Consider the following 23,286-nt stretch of genomic DNA (forward strand, 5'->3'; position numbering starts at 1 on the left):
TACCCATGGCTTTGTTTATACTTTCATTTCAATAAAATTGAAAAGATAACTCAGATTTTTAATCCACAACTTTGCTATTATCTTTTACAAATATTAATTCCACTATAAAAATAAAAGATTATTTCATTTACTTTTATTATTCTCTTTCAACTTTAATAAACTTTTAAGAAAATGCAAAAATAAAGTTATATACATTTTATAATCTTTGAGGAAACATTTGCATATAAATAAGACGGACTCTCTTCTTAATTTATTTAGAAAAATAAAAAATTATTTGTTTATCTTAAATACTTATCACTGAATTTACTTAATTAAATACAATACAGTTATCTTTTTATAATAAAAACCTTAGTATCATGCGTTTAACACAAGTTTGAGATAAGAAATTCTTATAATTATCAAAACATCTGATTTAACACATAAAAATATTTATCTGAAACCTAGAAACAATATTATTTTCACACTTAAAATACTACTTATACTAATTTAATCACATAAAAAGAAATCTATCTTCGTTCATCTATCTCCTGGTCGATTTCTTCATGATCATCAGATCTTAATTTTTTATGTTCAGACTCTTGTACATTAAATGTTACTCCTTCCAACAGCTGCATTTCCTTTTGATTGATATCTTGGGATGAATTAGAATTCCATTTCTGTAAAGTAGACTCAGCAAATAACATGTACAGAACTCCACTTCCAATTAACATAACCGCACATATTATGAATACATTTTTCCAAGATTCGAAAGATTGCTGCAAATATTCATATCAATACAAATTCAGATTTAAACTACAAATAAATAATACTTACATTGCCTAGAGTTAGAACTCCAACAATGTATGGTGAAATAAAACCTGGTAATACTCCAATCATACCACTAATACCTAAAACAATGCCGGCATAATTGGGAGCTATATCAACAATGGAAGCCAAAGGTCCTGAAGATACTGCTCCGTGCACCATTGTAGCAATAGTAAGGAATATTATTGCTGCTGTTGAATTATGTCCATAGTATGCCAATGCTAATACTATTAAGCCTTTTAATACGCAACCTAATACGAAATTGTTAAATAATAATTATTATTAATAAGTATTTATAATTAACTTACAAATAAAAGTTGCCAGTTTGCGTAAATTAGTACGACTCATTTTATCTGTACGTAGCAAAAAATCAGCAAACATTGAAAAAAATAATGCAAAAAGCATACGCATCAAATGTGGCAATCCTGATAATATGCCAGTCTAAAAAAAATATGTATTATTTATATATAATATCCAAATCAATCAAAACTTACCGCTCTTATATTCCAATTATGTACAACTCGGAAGTATGTGGGTGCTTGTGTCATTAATGTGAATAATCCCCAAATACCACCCCACTGTGCAATTACATTCATCCAAACTGGACATGAAGTAAGTATTTCTCGCCATGGTGTTGGTCCGTGATTTGCATTTTGTATAGAAGCACCAAGTGATTTCTCAATATAGCGTACTTCCGATTGACTTATGCGTGGATGCTGATGAGGTGTATCGTACACAAAGTACAACCAACCAAACCACCAAACTGTGCCGATTATACCACAAATGTGATACACCCATTCCCATGAGCTCCAATGCATCACATAACCGAACATTGGATAAAATAGTGCAATACCAACAGAACTACCCAAATAGGCTGTTACAAATTTACTTCGTTCGTTTGGCGGTATCCACTGAGCTGTTAGCACGTGCATTGCTGGCCAAGAAAGACCCTAAAAAAATAAACATATCTTTGAAATATTTCTTAATTTCCAGCAATTTTTAATTTACTGTTATTAAGCCCTGTATTACTCTCAGCCAAATTAATACTTTGTAGTTCCAATATGAAGCTATGGGTATTAAGAAACACATCCAACAGCCAATAGCATTTGATAAACCAAATACCAATTTTGTTCCATAAGTTTTAGCTAAGATACCGCCTGGTATTTGGGTAAGCCAATGAGCCCAGAAAAACGATCCCAACACCAATCCTTGCTGATACTCATTCCATTCAAAACCATTAGGTTCATATTCAATCTTAAAAAAATATAATATAATTTGAATAATATAGTTATAATGCTTTATATTTAACTATAGAACATATTAATAATGATGAATTAATGAACAAATTTAAAACAACATTGCGCCTTGGCAATGATACTAACATATGTTGTCGGATTGTACAATATATAAAAAAATATGCATACTAATTCTTTTTTATTGTTTATTTTATTTTTTTTTTTTAAAGCAGTTTTAGATATAATAGACTTTTTTGTTAATATCAAAAATTTTTATTTATAAATGCAGACAGGTTAAATATAAATTTATAAATTTATACTGAATTTCATCATTTTTTTAAGAATTCCAAATAATATTGCAAAAAATAAAACAAAATATATATATATAATGTAAAAACTCTGTATTATTTTTGACTTTCAAAGCCATATCGTTACATTTTCCGTGCATTGTTTCATATCATAAACATGTTGATAACTATTATGATGAGATTATTTCTAATGTCGACTCATATATATATATAATTTAAAAACTCTGTATTATTTTTGACTTTCAAAGCCATATCGTTACACTTTCCGTGCATTGTTTCATATCATAAACATATTGATAACTATTATCATGAGATTATTTCTAATGTCGACTCACACAGACTTTCACTCTTGCATACTAATGTAGTATACTCTTCGAACTCATACATTTATATCAACTGAGATCTCAACAGACTTTCGCTTATCATCTCACAAAACGATTACTTAATGTAACAAGAACTTTTGCAACTCAATTTAGGTAACGATGTAGTCACTTACTAAATATTTATTTATCACGAATTAATCCATAAAAACTATAATTTTAAAATTCTTCACACAATAGTCACTTCTTCTACTATATACACAAATCTGATCTGCTTTTATCGAAATGCCATTTTTTTAAACCGCGAAACAGATTATATATACCCTTTCCCCACAAAGTAGAGTATAAGATTAGCAGTGGCGCTTAGGGAGACATGCTGCGTCAGGTCGAAACTCAGTAACGGGTTGTTATGGTCAAATAAGTAAGTAAAAGTTTATTTACACAGAATTTTAGAATATAATTTATATATCTATAATGTCTGAATTGATGTTAACAAAGAATTTCTTTGTTTATTTACTACTTCAAAAGAATAACTATTTATTAACTTATTTAGGAGAGATATGTCATTATTTAAGAAGGTTAAAAAATCTTTGCGTGATGTATGTAATACTGTTTAAATAAGACATAAATTAAATAAATAATAATAATAAATAATAATATCAAAAATAATCAACTATTTTTAAAATCTTTATTATTATTACTTATTAAATAATGTTATAAATTTTTTATATATCGTCATTATCATTTATATAAATAAATATGATCAATAAATATGTTCATACAGAAAAGAATGTAACAATACTGTCTTATCTTTTTTGAAAATGTCATTGTTTTCTTATCACTCCACTTGCAGAAATCTATAAATTTTATTTAAATTTACATATTTCACTTCAGTATTGTCCGATTAAGAAGCCAATAATCTTTTCTGTCACACATTTCTATTGGCAATTTAAACCCACATACTCGTATGCCTAGATTGTCTGAAATAATGACTTAATGAATTGTTTACAATGACTGCATTTAAACAAAGAAGTCACTTCTTCGTTCAGTATAAAAATATTGTAATATGTAATATAAAAAGAAGGGAATTTTAATATCAGCCATTAGCTATGTAAAATATTACAGTTGGTAAGATTCCGCAATTACGACGCACCTGATTTTAAATAGATTAAATGACGTGCAATTAAAATAGTTTAAGTTGCTCTATAGTACGTTGCTCTACATACAATACGAGTTCTACATAATCCTATGCAATATAATTACATTAGCTAACAGCACACGTCTATGTGACAGCATAGGAAATATAATGAAGCGTAATGGAGGAGTGGTGGTATGCGTCTTAGTTGCAAATCTTATTAGCAATTCTACTAAAACTAATTGAGAAAAATGAAAGTAAGTTATTTTAGCGGTACTGTGAATGATCCAACAAGTTCAAGTTTATGTAAATATGTAAAATATTGTGACGTAAGTGCTATTTACCTTTGACCAATTTAAAAAATTCTTCTCTAGTGAATATTTTTCATTATGCAAATTGAAATGTTCATGAGTGCTGATATTATGGTGCCTTAGTGTCGTGAAACCGGAAGTATTGTCATTGACATTACCCTCGATCATCACCCTCGATTCAGTTGTTTCTTCCATGTTTTGTTGGGAATGAGGTGGTTTACCTTTGGTTGCAATCATTTCGACAATTGTTATATTTAGATTAATGCGAATCATATAGTTAACGGCGAATCCGATAAAGACCAGATACCAGAGCACAGTTCGAGCTTCCACTATAAACGGGTGAAAATATAAATCAATGTTAGTAAGCAATTAAATTTATTTTTTTAATGATATGTTGTCAATTTAGAGTAATATAATAATTCTTTATTAAATTAATAAACGTGATCTAGTACAAGAATTTATTAAAACAATATAATATGTTCTCAAACGTAATATGTTCTCAAATATAATATGTTCTCTTTAAATGTGTTGTTTACAACTTTTTCTAGAGTTTTTTTCTAATATGTAGTTATTATTTTGTATTAAGCGTTTCAAATATGCAAACAGATCCATTAATTAAATATAAACACAATTAATAACTAGGTTAAAATAAAACTAGTTATGAACTTAATGTATGCTAATTTTTGTATTGTATATATATATATATATATATATGCATATATTTATAATTAATTAAACAGTATATTCAGCTTATCACGATATTTGTAACACAGTAAAAACATCTTCACTGTGACACATTCTATTGAACAAATACCGGAAATTGTTCAATAAGACAAAAAACTTTAACTAGGTTATCAATATTTATTTGTAACCTTTAAAATCAGCTATATTTGATATACATACATGTAACATCATGTATTTTCTATCATTACAACGCAATCAATATCTTCTATTGAAGAAGTCGTGGTGTTAGTTTTAAGAAATGTTCAACAATTTCATTCTTCTTTAATGAATTTTTTCAAGCAAATTCTTAAATACATCACAGTTATATTCTTTATTAAGCATTTATCGAGAACAGGGCTGTCCAAAGCACGGCCTGCGGGCCAAAGGCGGCTAATGTTTGTGCGGAACGCGTCAAGATTTTAATTGAATGCAATTTAAAAATCTTGATGTACTATTGAAATAGATTAATCAACCAAGTGCAATGTTATTAACTTTAAAGAAACTAACAAAGCTTAAAATAACTTTTAAAATGTAATTAACAGAGGATTATCAATAATAACTGTCCGGCACATTTTTGGCAGGTTTGATATAGAATGTTTAGTGTACTAAACCAGTTGCAGGAATAATATAGAATACGAAGAGTACTAAAATACTTGGAGTACTCAACAGATCAACAGATATTTCGAAGATGAAGGAATTAAAATGAAGGAAGTAAATCATTAAACATGTAAACATCAACTGCACTCAGCAAAAATAACTGGTAAATCCATTAATAAACCTTTAGCTCATAACAGGAACTTGGATTAAATAATAATAATGTACATATTCCCACTTTTCATTGTGTAAGTTCATATAGAAATCTTAAACTCTTAATAGAAGCTTAGATTAAATTATAATAATGTGTACATTCCTTATTCACATTGTGAGACCTACGATTTAGTGTTGACGATCTGTAAGTGTTTTATATTTACAAAAGTCTGGTGCATTTGTAAATATATATATATATAAACATATTCTTCCACATGGAGGCCTTATAGTACTGGTTGCAATACCCGATCCAGTCAAATACTCAAAATTGAAATGATAAATCGTTTAACGAGTTAAGATAAGCACCTAATAGGAGTATGGATTTTGAGATAACGAGAATAAATTATGTACAGAAAAATTTATTCTCTATACAAAAAAAATATTTGGGAAATCTTTTATTATAGCTGTGTATTATTGTAGCGGTCATATACCTACAAATATGATTTATTTAATATGCAAATATTTTGATATTTTCTATTTAAAGATATTATCTTTAAAATTTATAAATATAAATATGGATTCTCAACATCGTATTCATATTGAAGAAACAATCTAAAAATATTTATTTTTAATTTTTTATATATATTCATGGGAAGATTTATACACGTAATAAAAACAAATTAATATTTATCAATAAATAATTTGAAATTTTATTAAATTATAAGGACATTGTAAAAATAATTTCGAAATAATTGTGATATTTTGCTGTATATAAAATATATGAATATTTTTTCTAATATTATATTTAATATAAATTTTATTATTTATTCATATGCATATCAGCTAACTAAAAGTCGACTCGGGTTATGTAGTAAATGTTTATGATGATAGATATAAATTATAATAAATTTAACTGCAATAAATTGTAATAATTATAATTATTTATATGGATATAAAAAAGGAATGTTTATTAAAAGAATGTTGTGATATGAGTTTACAATTTTTAAGGAAATATGCGTACGACATTTGACTGATTATTTATTTATACTCAATTAAGAAATCAAATATTAATTTAATAAATTAAAATTAATACTCTAATTTAACGATGTTTATTTCTAATTTTATTTTATTTTAAACCCAAAGAGGTATATCAGTTTTGAAGCTAATCTAATGAATGAGAATTATTGTAAACGAAGCTTAATTATTTATAGTAATATATGCAATAAGTTGATTTACGAGGGTGATAACCTTTATATACATATATATTTACGATACAATAAGCTATATATTTTTTAAATATATTTCATTTAATCTGTGATGAAATTAATAATTATAATCACCAAGAAATGAAAAAGACGGTCTTATGATAAGAAAAAAGTGACCGCAAGTGTTATAGTCCATTTTATTGAAATATGCTACTGAACAGCAACGAATTACATCATTAAAAATAGCTCAAACCGGTTTTAAATGTTTTTAATTATTGCGTCATTGTCCTTCTTTACTGAAATTCTCCATAGACGATAGTTAACCATAGTTTAAAGCTAGACCGGTCAATCGACTTATTGGATTCTACTTGATTTTCATGATATAATAAGAATAAATACATTACAGACAAATTCATTAAATTAATTTAATTTAATTTTAACTATTATAAATGTTAATTTAATTTTAATTTTATATTATTTTTTATTTTTAATAATAAAAAAACTGAAATATTAATAATAAAAACTCTGAACGTTGAGGCGGATAAGTGATACTGCATATAGTATTTATATTAATGAAATTTTGCATTCAATTAGTTAAGAAGTTTGCAATAATAATCCAATTTTAATGTTTTACTTATTTAAAGATAATCTACTAATGATATTTCTTTTGTATCTCAATAAACTGTTGCTAACTTTTTCTTATCTGGCTTCTGAACACAAATTCGTTTTGGAACCAAGAAATCTGGTTTACAGAATTTTAATGGATTTTTGAAGTCCAAAAAATGACATAAAATTTTTCATTATACATAACAAATGCCAGAAATTTCTACTACATCTTTTTTGGTCAATTTACAATGTTCCATTAAGTTTTGGACGAATTTTGGTGTTGGTGTAAATTGTCTTCAACGCTTGAACGACTACTTTAAAACCAATCGCTCATTGATTAAAATTGTTTTTCAAGGAGCAAATGAACCTAGCACATTTACCATTTCAATATAAGAATAAGAATAAGAAAGAACAGGGTATTAGCTCCCATTTGAGCAGAGCACCGCGACCATGATTGATCTTTTGTGCTACAACAGACCCTAACTGAACAAAAGACATTCCGCCTTTCGAATGAAGGCCAGAATGTCGGTTGTTGAGAACCTCCTAATGTCGGAAGGTGCTAGTAGTTCCCGACCCATTTCAATACTATTACCTTAAAATTATTTTTTAATAAATAATTTAAGCACAGTACTAAATCCAATTTTTCATAAAATGGATACATTTTATTTTTAAAAAATAAAAGGGCTTGTAGATAAAAAAATAAATTCATTCGTTCGTTCGTTAGTTGGCCGTTACAGACGTGAGTCGTTCTTGGCCGCGTCGAGTAGCCTCCGCCAGTCAGCCCGATTAGTAGCGTTCTGTCGCCAGTTGGTAGTACCGAACGCCTCCAAATCGTTGGTCACCAGGAGATTTGTTTGTTGACAGAAAGTACTTTGTTTTGTCCTCATTTACCACAAGACTCATTTGCTTTGCTTATTTTTACAAGTTGGAAAATGCCGCACTGACGAGGCGGGTGTTCAGGCCAATGATATCAATATAATCGGCATATGCAAGCAACATTACACTTTTGTAGAATATTGTGCTATTTTGAATTAAATCTGCTGCTCGAATTATCATTTCCAACATTAGGTTAAGGTAGTCACACGATAAGGAGTCACCCTGTCTGAAACCTCGTTTGGCATCAAACAGATCGAAATAAAATGTTGGCTATGTTTTTATGAGAGATGAATTATTAAAATGAAGTTGACATTTGAGTTATACTATTGGATAATCAATTGTGCTCTGCGTAGTATAAACCATGTTTAAGCTCAATCCTAAATCAAAGTAGTTCGTTGATCTTGAAGCCTAAAATAATTTATCTCATTTGATATTAATATATAAACTATTGATTACTGTTTGTAATAATCACAATGCATATCTTTTTAATATTTTAACTTTAAAACAAATTTTTTGTACATATAATATATGCCATATTGTAATTAGGTAAATATTTTCTCTTTTTAATAATGCAACTTATTGTACAACTTTTCAATAAATCTCATAACTCAGAACTAATTACGTTATTGATTAAGAACTTTTTGTTCAACAAATGTTAATGAACGTTTTATGTTACCCATATCTTTCTGCACTATTTACAAATATTTAAATAATTTTTCTATAAATAATGTGCCGAGAGGTTAATTATTATTTTACCTTTTTATTAATTGCAAAATAATATATACACATATACTTGTAAACCAACTACAATGATATCAGTATAAAGTCAACGCCTTATCCCAACGATTAACTGCATATTATATATACAACAAGAAATTAGAATGTTTGTTTAATAATTATTTAGTAGTAACGCAATAAGCTTGTGTTCTATTTAATTCATTTAAATATAATTTACATATTATTATTTATATTTTTAATTCAACTTTAGGTCTTTCCTAAACGAACCTTATTATAAGTAGACTATTATCGTGAATTAGTTTAGTCATTTTTACTAACAATACAAACATTTGCTGAACCACAACTTATTAATGAATTAAGAATATTTTTATATATGTGTATATTGTATTATTTCATATAATACTTTGAATAATAAAAAGCTTTAAGAAATTATTCATCAGTCTTATTATATATATTTTTGTTTTTTTTGTTTTGAAAAGATAGTGGATCTAACGAATGATAATTACTTTATATCGTAGTGAACTAAATATTTAAATTATCTAAAAAATTCCTTTTATTTACATTTATAAATGTGTTTAGTTAATAATACTGAAATTAATATAAAATATACACATATATTTATATATATATAATGTACATAAGCACATTTTTAAATTTAATAATATACAAAAAGAAAAAAGTGAAATACTATACATTTTTCTTAGAGACAGCAAATAAACTTAGGACGATCGATATTAAAACTTAATAATGTAATAAATGCCAATCATATAATAGTTTCATTAAACTAATAAAAAATTTCCTCTATATATACGGAAATCATATATTCATTTCAACTAATTAAAAAACGGCAGTATAATATTACACGCTTATACCGATTAATATAATTATGGGATTATTTATTTTGCGGTTTCGAAAGTGAATGTAAATAAAGCGCACTTAGGTATATTCGAGATTTCGTTATCGATTTGGATATTGCTATTATTAGATGTGAAATACATTATATATTTGTTATATTTTACATGAGATAACTCACAGTTCTAGATCCTTTACAGTTAATTTTTCCTAACTTGTCGATCGATATACAGCTGACAATATAACAGCCAAATTTTGACAATTGTTCTTTTTTAAATCATTGAGAATTTGAGAATTGTACACATCAATACAATCCCTTGCATAAACCCACAAAGAGAAAGTTCAGTAACAAGAAATCATATAATCACATCACCTAAAACTGAAACTACACACCACATGAAGTGTATTATAGCTTGTGTCCTGTTAAAACAATATACCGTCCTGGTATGTATCAATAAATAGTAAATAAATATCTAGAAGCTGCATGTTGTTCAAAGTCAGGTTCTCCGAAGACTCTTCAAAGGGCCATGGTACATCCGCACAAATAACATGCTAAGAGATCTTAGAATAGATCCGGTCAAAAAATACATAAGGGACAGAGCCCTGAAACTATTCGCGAAAACCGACAAGCTGCCCTACTTAGCACTATCTAATCTTAGAATAATCACTAGATAAACGGGGCGATATGCAGATCTTAGATCAATCATCGAATAATCACGAAGCTTTTAAGGAATATTTAAATTAGTCAGTGGGACTCTGCATAATTCCTTCCAGCTATCAAAGAGTGAAAGTGTCCAGATACACTAACTCGAAAAAGACACAACATGAATTGAGTAGTGCTACAGAATCTATATCTATACAGAATCTATAATCTATATCTATATACATATGTAGAATATTTTGGATCAAACTGCTGTAACCTCAAAATGATTCCTTGGCTCAAATACCGAGATATATTTCAATAATAACCGAGATATATGGTGTTAACGAATCTTTCAAATAACTTAAATATCACTGAGATATGGGGTAGTGAAAAGTCCCATATTTAAAAAGGATATTTCATCCTAACATCTCAAAAACGGTTTTATCAAGTACATAGTTGCATATCAAGTTAGTTTATGGAAAATATTTTAATGTGATATGTGTTAAATTTTTTACTTAAATGGATTCAAAAGAAATTATGGTTTAAAGCTAGTTTTTTTTGACGATTTTTTTAACCTTATTCACAAAAAATATAATTTTCTGTATACAAATTAAAAATAAAAAAATCTATAAGTTCTTGTCGAGAAGAAAGTTACGAGTATCTTAATATACAGATGTCTTTTTAGTAAGTATCATTTTCAATATACCAACTATGTTATATAAAAAAGATAACATTATCATTTTATTAGTATTAAATACACTAAATTACTATTGGAGGATTAGTTTGGAGGATTAATGTTTTCTTAAGATCTGGTTACGTATAAAAGACATGGGTAGAAAAAAATAAACGAATAAAGAATTAAGTTTAATAAACTTTCAACCTTTTCACCTTGTCTGATTGATTAATTCATTCTCAAAAATTATCTAAAATATATGAAACCTGTTATGAAAGCAAGTGTACGATGACATTTTCAGAATTGAACCCATTGTCAGCCCCACTAGACCAAATTATTACACGCCAATGGATTTGATTTCAATTTCACTTTTAGTTTCAAAAGATTTTTTTCATTATTGGGTATATAATATTTACATAATTGAAATTAATAAGTTTGAGCAAATAATCAGTAATATTTTAAATTTTCACAATTTGTGATTTAATCAAGAAATTTTTTAAATAATGCAATTTTGAACAATTTTGCTCAATTCAAAAAAATTATAAAGCATAATAAAATATTTAATATAGATAATGGCTGGGGGTTATTATTTATATCAAATATGAAATTATGATAACTGTTGTTATAATATAGTGCATATCTTAGGTTTCATAAAACTTTTTATAACTTATTCAGTGATTAAAATTTGGACTCAAGTGCTTTTATTAATGCAAAATTTTTAAGTTTATTATTTTATTATATAATTATTTCAATATAAGTATAAAAAAGTAATTAACTAATAACCTTGACTTTCTTCTTGAAGCAAAGAAAAATATATATCAAATAAAATATCATAAATATAGAGAATAGAGTGCAAAACAATTGATTCTAGATAAATATCAGAATGTATTTCGTTTTGATCCATATAACAGCCGAACAGTCACTAGAGGAATGTCACTAAAAGTTGCATACCCTTTTAAGCATAGACTACATCCCTCAGATAGTTCGAACTCTTTGAGGCAATAGCGTAGGTTAAATTGTCCTGTTAGAGAACCTGCCAACAACCTCAGTTCTATCCTATGAAGAAATAAGTCTCTTTGTAGTTCTTAAGCATACAAAACCCTTAGGAAATATTTTTAGAAATATATACATATTTTGAATTTTATTAACATAAATGTTTTTTATTTAGTACTGTAACAATATAAGCAAAATTTGTTTATTATTAAAATTCTGCAATTTAAATGCCTGGGTTAATAATCAGTTATGTTCCAATGGTTGGTAGATACATATGCTGGCAGATTATAGAAGAAAATTATTCACACATAGTTCATGTACATTTATAAAAAAAGAATTAACAACATAGGCTTTATACATTCTAAATAATCAAATCATATAAAAATCTTAAAAATATAGAACGTTTTATATTAATAAAATTATATTTTTGATAGTGTGTATATTGAATTTTACTGACAAAAATATTTTTTTGGTAATGTAACAATATAGTTTAATAAAACAAATTTTTTTTGTTGAAAATAAAGCTTATTCTTAAAGATAATTTATTTTTAAAATAAATTAAATGCTATCATACAATATATGAATGACTTTTAATGGAATTGATATATCCATGTACAAAATAAAGGAAATAATATATACTTTGCTGACTCTTTTCTTCACAAAAAATTAGTTTTATTATTATTGAATTTTTTAATGCCCTTTATTTATTTTTAATTTAATAAAATCTTCAATAATAAAAATAGGTCATACTAAATTGCGTTCCTTGGAATGAATTATAATGGAAAAAAAACTTGCTTATACACTAATTTAAATTATAGGTGTGTTACGTGAATTATACTATTTTAACATTTCGACCTATATTAAACATCTATTGATTCTGGTAAAATTTTTTTTTTGTGGAACAGATTTCATATAAACTAAAACAGCAAATTAATTTAAATTGTACAAAAAATTATATAAAATACAAATTTAATCGAATCGCGATTTAAATTACGTCTTACTTAACACTTATTAAAGCATTTTCAAGTTCACAATTAAAACTTAAACGTCAATTATTGCAATTATTTCCTTATCTATATCCTTATCTATCCAATATATAACATAAAAATTATTAGGCCACCCAAAAATATAAATGAACAACTTCAATTTATTACAAAAGCTTACTATGACTGTAGAGTCAAATGATAATGATGATGATGACGATGATGATAATGATAATTATTACAACAATTTGAGTTAAGCCTTTAATACATTATTTACCTGAAGCCATTTTTTGTTTTTATTTTTACTATATAAAACTTATTTATGAACAAATATATTATTTGATTATTACGTTAACAATATCACAGAGTAATTATAATTATATAAAATTTCTTCTAGGAACTTTGAAAGTTTTGGTCTATTACAATGCATTAAACATATTTTTCTCTTTTTTGTTCAATTCAAGTTTTTCTAATACTTCTTAGACAAGCACAAATCACTATATTTATATTTATCATTTCACTTAAATCGTTTAAAAAAATTTATATTTCAATAATCAAATTAATTTTTCTTTTTCTAGTGCAATGCCAATGCAACCGGCAAACGTCTTACTGGTAGGAATTCTAAGACTAAAGTGCCAGCTGAGATCGTCGTGTATCTGGAACTATTAGCGATTCTGCACAGTATCACCCGTTCTCACGTGCAAACCTGATAAGCAATTGTTTCATATAACTGCTCAGAAAATGCGAACAAACACGAGATAACAGCAGTTGAGAACGTAACACAAATTTACATGCTCATGGATCGTAATTTGATTGCATTGAGAATTGTAGATTATATTTTTTATATCATATACGAACATTTTTTATCATTTGATTTCATTAAAATAAATGTAAACAAATGAAATCTCTTTTTTATGGATACACGACTAATCTCTTAAGTTCATTTAATACAGCATCTTTTCAACGAAGTGTAAATGTATCTATGTATTAATCAAGAATAGATAAAAAGTCATTATTTCTAGAAAATAAGGATTTTAATATATGCGTTAAAGTTTAATATATTAAATTGTTTTCAATAAATATATATGCATCGCTTAAAGTACAGTAAAGTCTGCTTAACTTCAACCAAAAAGTCACAACATTTATTTACTTAGTTACATAATAAATAAATTAATCTTAATAAATAATAATGTTGACTCTTTTCCGAATTAGTGCATCTGGACACTTTTACTTTTTAATAGCTAGGGAGTTTCTGCAGAGTCCTTACTGATTAATCTTACTGACTAATTTGTGTATTCCTCATAATCTTAGTGATTATTCACTAACTAATCTAAGATCTGCATACTGCTCCGTGCAGAAGTGATTACACTGACATTAGATAGTGCTAAGTAGGGCAGCCTGTCGGTTTTCGCATATAGCTTCAGGGCTCTGTCCCTTATGTATATTATGGGATAGTAGAGTCTGCAGCTTTGCTATACGCGAAACATAAAGTAGTGCTAGTCTAATTATCAGCTTTCTGTTCTTCGCGCTAAGGTTGTTTCCGCAACTACTTCTTTTGACTTGTATGTGCTTGTGCCAAATGAACCGCTCTTCAAACGTGATTCCTAGGTATTAAATGCTGTCCTCCCAATTAATCGCGATGTCAGCAACTCTCACGCTCGGTGGATGCTGCCTGTATTTACGAGTTATAAACAGGGCTTTAGTCTTCTCGTTTTCAATCTTATGTAGTACGAACACTCATTTAAATACGCTTTGCACACATAGGTATTAGTAAAACTGCACTGCTGCAAAAACTGAGGAGAGCGGGTTACGAGGCTGTTGCATATGCGGATGATGTTGTGTTAATTGTTACCATAAAATATGCTACCACCATAGGGGATATTCTACTAAATGGCCTTAATATCCTAAATAAGCGGACGCTGAAATGTGGCCGTGGGTTTAACCCCAGCAAAACTGATATCGTGGTCTTTAGTGGAAACATAAGGTTCTCAATATTTTTTCACCCTATACTCTAGGTTCTGCGATACAATATACTAAGAAAGCAAAATTTTTATATATTGTTTTCGATAGAAAATTTATTTGGAAAGAAAATATTTTAGAGCGCGCTAAGAAAACCAACGTTGCGTTGCTTTTATGTCAAAAAGCTATTGGTAAAAGGTGGGAATTACAACCACATATTACGCAATTTAAATATTCTTAAATTACAGTTAGTTGTTTCCTTATTCAGGTTTCCTTGATATAGCTAGCACGCACTTGTCAACACCAGAAAAACTGACTAATACAGGATTACAATTAGAAAACAAGACAAGTATTAATATACCCATAATAACGCCTTTCAACTCAAAAAATAAAAAACAGATGGCAAAAAAAGTGACTCCTTTGCAGTGGCCAATGCGATTTTAAGCGTGTCTAATAATTTTAAATTTTTTGTTCTTTATATTTCTCTCCCTATCTCTGACTCTCTCCTTATCTCTCACTCTCTCCCTCTCTCTCTACCTATCTATCCTTCGCATGACGGACTGTAGAATAATGATTAATGCTCTAAGAAAACACTGTGTTGAAGACAACTGCAAAAAGTTTTGTTTTCCGCAAAAATTATAAAAAAATTTTCCAAAAATCAACTTTAAACTTTAAAGTACCATAATTTTTAAAATTCAAAATATTCAACCAAATTAGTGGGCATTTAATTAATTAAAAAGTGATTTATAACTTATATATTGGGTATTTGTTTCTCCGTTTTTTTCAGTTTTCGGAACATCATAAATCTGGGTAAATATTTCAAATGGATCTGTGGCGACGCCAGTAGGCTATGGGTTTACTGAAATTGAAAAGTAAAATTCAATTTCAAATATTTTTAGTTTTTTAATTGAATTGAGGAAAACGTTTCTGATTTTACTCTTAAGAAAAGTTGAATAAAGTTTTATTATCATTGTTAATTATTAGTGTTTCTGTTCATTAGCAAGGTGTGGAGACCTTTGCTAAAGATCCATATTCATGTAAAGTTAAAGAAAATGAAATCCTATTCGTATACTTCGCTCCAAATATCTTCACAACAAGATCATTTAATAATTCTGATTAAGGGCATATACAGAAACTCGTTTAATGGTGTCTTTGAAAACACACATTATCTAGTTCAAAGTAGTAAGGGAGATGTAAACCCCAAAACGTGGCTTGTGTAACACAATAATTATCATGTATTTACATAATCCATTCACGATCGTTTTAGTACCGACAATATCACTTTTTTGTTCACTTTATTGCTTAAATTATGGTTAGTATATTGTATTGCAGATATAAGCACTTAAAAATTAAATAATATTTTATTTTATTGTCATACTTAATAAGATAAAATTTTAAATATGGAAGCTTGTTTTTATTTGCTGAAGTTCATTTTCACTTATAAATCTGTTTATAGCTCTTATTTAATTATTACGAATCATTTGTTGTTTTACACTTTATGAACGCAAATATAGCAAGTATTAGCAAATATGTTTTAATATAAATTTTTGTCCTTTATTCTTTTTTTATAAAATATTTAAATAGATAATGCTATAGACAAAAATTCAAAATAACTCTATATGATGATGATGATATCATCATATATACATACTGATAATTCATCAGTACATTAATTTTGAAAATTAATAATACAATTGAAAAGAAATTTTTTAATTCAAACAGACAATTTATTTGATTTATATTACAAATATGTTTATTTACAAACTTTATTTGTGACTTACGAGTAAATACCATACATATTTAAATTATATTTCATATTAATTCATAATCAAAATAATATTATTTATGTCGCATGCCACATTATATTGAATACCGCAGACATATACTGCATTACAGATGTAGATACACTTTATACAGATCTTTATGACAAAATAAAAATAATTTCAATACATGTGTTATAATATATTATATACTAGTTTACTTGCATAAATTTCAAATATTTTCGTAACAAGTAAATTCTTTATTCCCTACATTTTATATTTTCAATATATGCCAGTGTAGTTTCATTCAGCATTTTTTAATTAAACAATTTCAAAAGAAAAAACCTAATTACAATTTTAAAATGTAATTATTTTACACAAAATAATAAAAAAATGTATTATAAATTTATCAAATGTTAACAAATGATCATGTTAATAATAATAATTTTTTGTTTATATTATTAATATTATGCTTATAACTAACAATTGCCACCTTCCTGCAATAAAGTTGTTGGAAAGCGTGCCTCCCACGCGGCCTCCCATAAGCGACTCAACATTCATCCGACATTTTCATAGGCCATTGACGGCCGATCTGTACTCATTGAAGTTGGTGCAGTTGATGTACCAAAAATTTGTGGAGCGTGATGTTGTGTTTGTTGATGTGGATGTTGTTGTGGTTGCTGATGTGGATTGTGTGAATGATGTTGTTGTGTTGCAGATTGTTCGTTACGAATCTGCGTCAATGGAAACATAATTCCATGAGGCATTTGTGTGTGGTGCAAATGTTGCTCATTGGAAGGTGGAGGAGGCGGTTGTTGATGAGCGGTATGTTGCTGATGTGTTGCCTCAACATGCTTGCGTTGGTCACTTTGTTGATGAACTTTTTCATTATTTTCTTCATATTTTTTTTGTAACTGGAAAAGTGAATGTGGTATTTGTTGAGAAGGATGTATAGCTACAGTTGTCGTAGCACCGGCAGCATCACGACCATGTTGTACACGTTCAATTTGTGATTGTGGTGATTGTTCTTTTTCATTTTTGTCATATTTCTTTTGCAATTGATACATTCCATGCGATAACTGTGAATTATGGGGCAACTGTATCTTATCACTGGTTGGCGTTGGAGATTGTTTAACACTGGTAGAAGTTGACGATTGTGAATTCGTTTTTTCTTGTTTAATTGGCATCTTTTTTTGATATTTCTTCAACACCTGTATGAGTTCGGCTTTCACATCAAGACGTATTTCCTCCGGAACACGTTTAAATTCATCATATAATGAAAGCAAAAATAATTTATCAGGATCACGGCTTTTTCGTTTTTTAGATTTTTTTGGAAATGCTTCCTGTATAAGCTGTAATAATTTCTCTTCAAAAACTGTTTCACGTTGAATAGGGGTAGTGGTATGTTGTTGTCGGCGCAATAAATGTGGATGAAGGCCACCATGAAATGCAGGATGTTGAGGCAAATTACTATGTTGTTGTGATGTGCCTGCACCAGTATTGTGGTCACCATTATGAGTTTGCAATTGACCCAAGCCGGAGTTTTGAAAAGAGTTTCCATGTGTATCCGTGTGATTTGATGAACCCGCTGCGTCATTGGTCTCGCCATCATTGGTATGATGATCTTGTTGCTGTTGTGCAGCATGTTGTTGTTCTTTAGGATGTTGCATATGCTGATGTTGACCATTTGCAGCTGCTGTCAAGATAGCATCACAAAAATGTTCTGGCACATAATCAAAATTAGACATAAATGTTTCTGGTTTTAGTTCACCATTCATTTCTTCGTAAAAATATTCTGTTCCAACAATATCAATAATATCGTTATCTTCTTGATTCAATTCGATACCAGGAGGGGGTGAACCACCTGCAAGTTGGCAACGCTTTAGCTCGGCAAGTTTTTTTCGCGTTGTTAAACGCATATCTCTCCAACACTAGATTCAAAAAAAAAGGCATTTAAAATTATTATGTATAAAAAATAGTAATTCAAATATAGAAAATATTATAAACTATTTCAGAGATACTGTTAACACATTTTTTCTTAAACTCTTTCGAAAATGAGTACATTAGGGTATAACATAATTAATATTTTTTATTTATAAGCTTACTGGTAAGTTTTTTATTATCACAATATAAGCATAAAACATATTAAATAAATGCGGTTATTTTTGTTTTTTAAAAATATACTAACTTTTATTTCGAAAGTTTTTTTGTGTATCTCGTGTTTCGGCAAATTCGCTTTTGCCTTCCTAATATTAGGAATATTAGGAATTCTCCTGATGAAGGCAAAAGCGAATTTGCCGAAACACGAGATACACAAAAAAACTTTCGAAATAAAAGTTAGTATATTTTTAAAAAACAAAAATAACCGCATTTAAACATTTTCGAAGTAACGACTCAAAAATTAAAACAAAAAATAAATATTAAATAAATTTGACAATAACAATGAAATAACGATTAGTGTTAGTACAAAAATTTATTACGTTACAGATAGGTATATGCCTTATTAAGTTCCATGTGAGTGTCAACCATAATTATGTAAAAAAAAATTAATTAATTGTTATTATAATAAAAGCGATAACCCAATATGTACAGTAATAATACATTATATATATAAATTCCTGAGCATATAGCCTTATGGTTTCCAAAACTTACGACTAATAGCTTACTATTTTACTTATAACTTAAAAAAAAACTGAGTTGCGAAGTCTATATAACGTATATAGTCAAATGATTTAATTTCTTATGACAATATGAAATATATATTCAAATATTTAATATTCACTCGTCATTTTTATCATCAGATAAAAAGGTTCCGCTTAACCCTTTCATTAGGGACCCAAAAACACCCAACAACAACACTCAAATGTGATCAAAAATTTCAATATATAATATTATTTTTATATAAATAATATAATGAAACTATTAGTTTCTTTGATAACCATATCTAAATTAATACTAAATCGAACGGCGCTCATAATATTAGATTTATATAATCTATAGCAATCAGTTTAAATAATTCAGTTTATATATAATCATTCGATTTTAGTCATTCAGACAAACATTTAAAGTTCTTTCCCAAAACATCATCGACTCATTTGACATAAAATTTGAACAATATCGAAATCTTAGTTTATATAAGATTACATATAATTTAATTAATATTACATCTCATTTCTACACCATAAACAATTCTTTTATTATAATATAATTTGTTTTTTATATAATTCTTTAAATGATTCTAACAATACCTTTTTCCATTGAATTATTGTTTTTTTGGGGCCAATGGTGTTTAAAGCAGATTGTATCTTTTCCCAATACCATTCCTTCTCTTTTTTGCCTTCCATATATTTGGTCTCACGCAAAAGAGTTATTAACATTTTCTTCTGGGGCTTGGTCACACGATCCTTGAATAAAATATTGAAAACCTTAAATTAAAAAACGAAAAGGCGAGATATGGATACTTCACACAACAATATTTATTTAAAGAAAAAAAAAACTATAATAAAATTTGCTTACGATATAAGTAAATGTAAATGAGTTTACAAAATAACTTTATAATATTTAATGTGTACTAAGGTATATCCTATTAAAAACAAAATAAAAGTTTTTATTGTAGTTTCACTAGTGGCGGAAATATTTACGTCATAATATATTAAATGAATATCAAATTTTTAAGTCATTATTATTTGCAACAAAAATTTCTATATATTCTATTATTATTTATTTACAAAATTTAGTTAAGCGGTGTAGTTATTAAATTTTATTTTTACTTCTACTTGACAGTCGGATTGTCGGGTGCTCCGCTAGGCACGACACTTGCTGTCAATTTTCTACAATACTTCGTCTCTATACAAAGAATTGCTTCTTTACTCGAGAAAACAAATAGTTGTATATTTTAAAATTCTAATTTAATTAATAAACAATTTATTAACTTACCATTATATCTTTTCCAGTTGGGACCTTTATCACTTACATATATCAAATTTTTTAATAATTTTTAATAAATATTCTTCAAACCAAAATGTTTTTCACTTCAACTTCGTTGTCGTCGTTTTTCTATGTCCGTCGGGCCGCTTTTGCTGTGTGAGTCGTACGGCACATCGCACCCGTCGTCGGTCATATTTTATACGTATGTGTTTTTGGAACGAAATTCACAGGTTATTTTAACAACTTATTATTCATAAATTATTATAAAAATTTTTACTACATATTTAGTTTGCTTATTCTTTTGGTTTTGATTATCTTTTATTAAGAAAAATTCAATGAAATATTTCAGTAATTTTTAATATATTGCTTTAGGAAAATTATTTTGATAAAACTTACAACCACAATCTGTCTTATATAGTTAATAAGGCAGTTATATACCATTCTGTAGCTATCTGGAAATTTCTATTATACAATTTATTGACTCTTTTTCTGTCGGTATGTCTTAGCGCCTTTTTGACGTTTTTCGCTGTCTTTATTTTGACGTTTTGTCGATTAGTTGTAGATACTAAGGAAATTATATTGTTTTGGGAAATTTGGGGACATATTTAAATATTGTATTCAAACAAAATACTTGTTGCTTATATGGTTAAATTTAAATTCACTTTAATATTTTAAAACATTTTTATAAAACAATATAAAATTTTTTAAATATCTAACTAAAAAAAATGAGAATTTTTATTTTATTGTCTTTTAAATAATAAGTAAAAATCGTAAGATTTACTTATTTTATATATTATGTACATATACAGGTCCTAAGTTTTGTAATGTCGTGGATGTTAAAAAATATCCATACTTTTACCTTTTCACCAACTATTAGTAACCATTTGTTTGTAATTATTTTTACAAATAAATTACTATCCGACTTACTTTCTCCACACATATAATAGACTGAGCGTCCTTGTTATAAATAACAAATCCTACCCGATTTCATACACGCCTGTCGCATAAGGTACGCAAACAACTCTGCTTTAATAGAAAAATCCGGCTTATTTAGCGTAAAGTCCTCTGCGATTGCACCCATTATTTTGTCATATGTATATAGTTATTTATGTGAGCTATATGACCTATCTTTTACTTTTTTTACCGTCTACCATCTTTCTTCTAGTTATATATTAGCATGACCTTCCAAATGTCTCTTACTCGATTTCTACCAGTCGATTCGTTGACTATCATTTCTTTGTACGATTGCGGTTTTCGAGATCACAGTTATAAAGTCTATACTTTAACATCACAGAAATACTATTTTATTAACTATAAACTCTCTTTATGTGTGAGTTTACCCTTCTAATCAATTTTAATTAATAAATTTATTAATTTTAAACTTTTGCCCTTGATTTATTTCACATCCTAAGTAGGTATGATTAAGAATCATTTCATTAGACTAAACTCTAAACTAAAATAGATAAAAAATAATATCAAATACAAAAGTTTTTCTCATAAAAGCGCATACCTGACACATTAGTATTAGTATGTTTATATGCAAAAATAATCAGAAATACCAAAATATGATATAGATATACTAAATATATATATGCTTGATATACGCTAAATTTCAAATAGGTGCCTTTATAATTAATACAAAAGTATTAGTTTCGATTCAACAGTGTATATCATGATATCTCAACTGTCGATTCAAGCGATTGAAACCACCGATCCGGATAATATTGTATTTTATACTCCAACGATATAATTTTCTGGGAAAATATTGTTTCCTACCTAACAGTTCATAAACAAAATATTAATTTTTTCTCAAAAAGAATAACAAATGCACAATAGGTATGGCTATATCATGTAGCCTTTCTATATTAAGCTGAATATTCATACTACTTATGATCTTATATCTTTTTCGTGATTTTAAAATTACAAATATTTTACTGCAAACACCCTTTCACACAGCAAATTAGACAGATGGAACAATGGGATATTTGAAGTGCTATATCTTAAAATAGATAGACGCTTGTTTAATTGTAGTTGAGGTAGAGCTTGCGTAATATAAACCAAACCTATCTCAATCTGATTTTTTAATTTTCAAGTACAAATTAGTGCAATAAAGTAGGTGTTAAACATTGGAAAGCGCAAGAGCTAACAACAACATTACTATTTTATATGTGTCTGAATTCTCTATCTATCAGATCTGATTAGATTTGTTTTTTATGTGAAATCTGTAATAAGATTTAAGCCAAGAACACTTCTAAGTGCATGCAGGACACAAAATACGAGAATCACATTTTGGAATAGTAAACCATGTTTAAAACAGTCGTAAATGGTTATGTCATACACAGCTACATAATAAATTAATTTGTATCGAAAATAGAGACTATGCTATAGCATTATATTATTAAATATAATTTATATTATAATAATATATTGCTGATATTATTTTACTTGTGTAGATTTTATTATTCCCAAATACAATTGATTTAAACAA

The 23,286-nt window shown here is 27.6% G+C and overlaps 2 protein-coding genes across 3 annotated transcripts; both read right to left on the reverse strand.

Annotated features, from left to right (window-relative positions):
- Window positions 1–318: 318 nt before the first annotated feature.
- Window positions 319–13,468, reverse strand: LOC119679226 (sialin-like). The gene is made up of 7 exons (XM_038091454.1): window positions 13,430–13,468; window positions 4,147–4,442; window positions 1,813–2,058; window positions 1,299–1,754; window positions 1,113–1,245; window positions 814–1,055; window positions 319–755 (listed from the first exon to the last, which is right to left on the reverse strand). The coding sequence occupies exons 1-7, from the start codon at window positions 13,437–13,439 to the stop codon at window positions 507–509; spliced, it is 1,632 nt and encodes a 543-aa protein (XP_037947382.1). The 5' UTR covers window positions 13,440–13,468; the 3' UTR covers window positions 319–506.
- A 3,848-nt stretch (window positions 13,469–17,316) lies between these two features.
- Window positions 17,317–21,078, reverse strand: LOC119679228 (mediator of RNA polymerase II transcription subunit 15-like). 2 transcript variants are annotated; one of them, XM_038091457.1, is made up of 3 exons: window positions 20,808–21,078; window positions 20,120–20,296; window positions 17,317–18,802 (listed from the first exon to the last, which is right to left on the reverse strand). In XM_038091457.1, the coding sequence occupies exons 1-3, from the start codon at window positions 20,808–20,810 to the stop codon at window positions 17,429–17,431; spliced, it is 1,554 nt and encodes a 517-aa protein (XP_037947385.1). In that variant the 5' UTR covers window positions 20,811–21,078; the 3' UTR covers window positions 17,317–17,428. The 2 variants fall into 2 exon arrangements, with proteins under 2 accessions (XP_037947385.1, XP_037947386.1); XM_038091458.1 differs by having other exon boundaries at window positions 20,120–20,275; window positions 20,808–21,077.
- Between the last annotated feature and the right edge of the window lie 2,208 nt (window positions 21,079–23,286).

Source organism: Teleopsis dalmanni, chromosome 2 (assembly GCF_002237135.1).
Source record: "Teleopsis dalmanni isolate 2A chromosome 2, ASM223713v2, whole genome shotgun sequence".
Taxonomy (NCBI): Eukaryota; Metazoa; Arthropoda; class Insecta; order Diptera; family Diopsidae; genus Teleopsis; species Teleopsis dalmanni.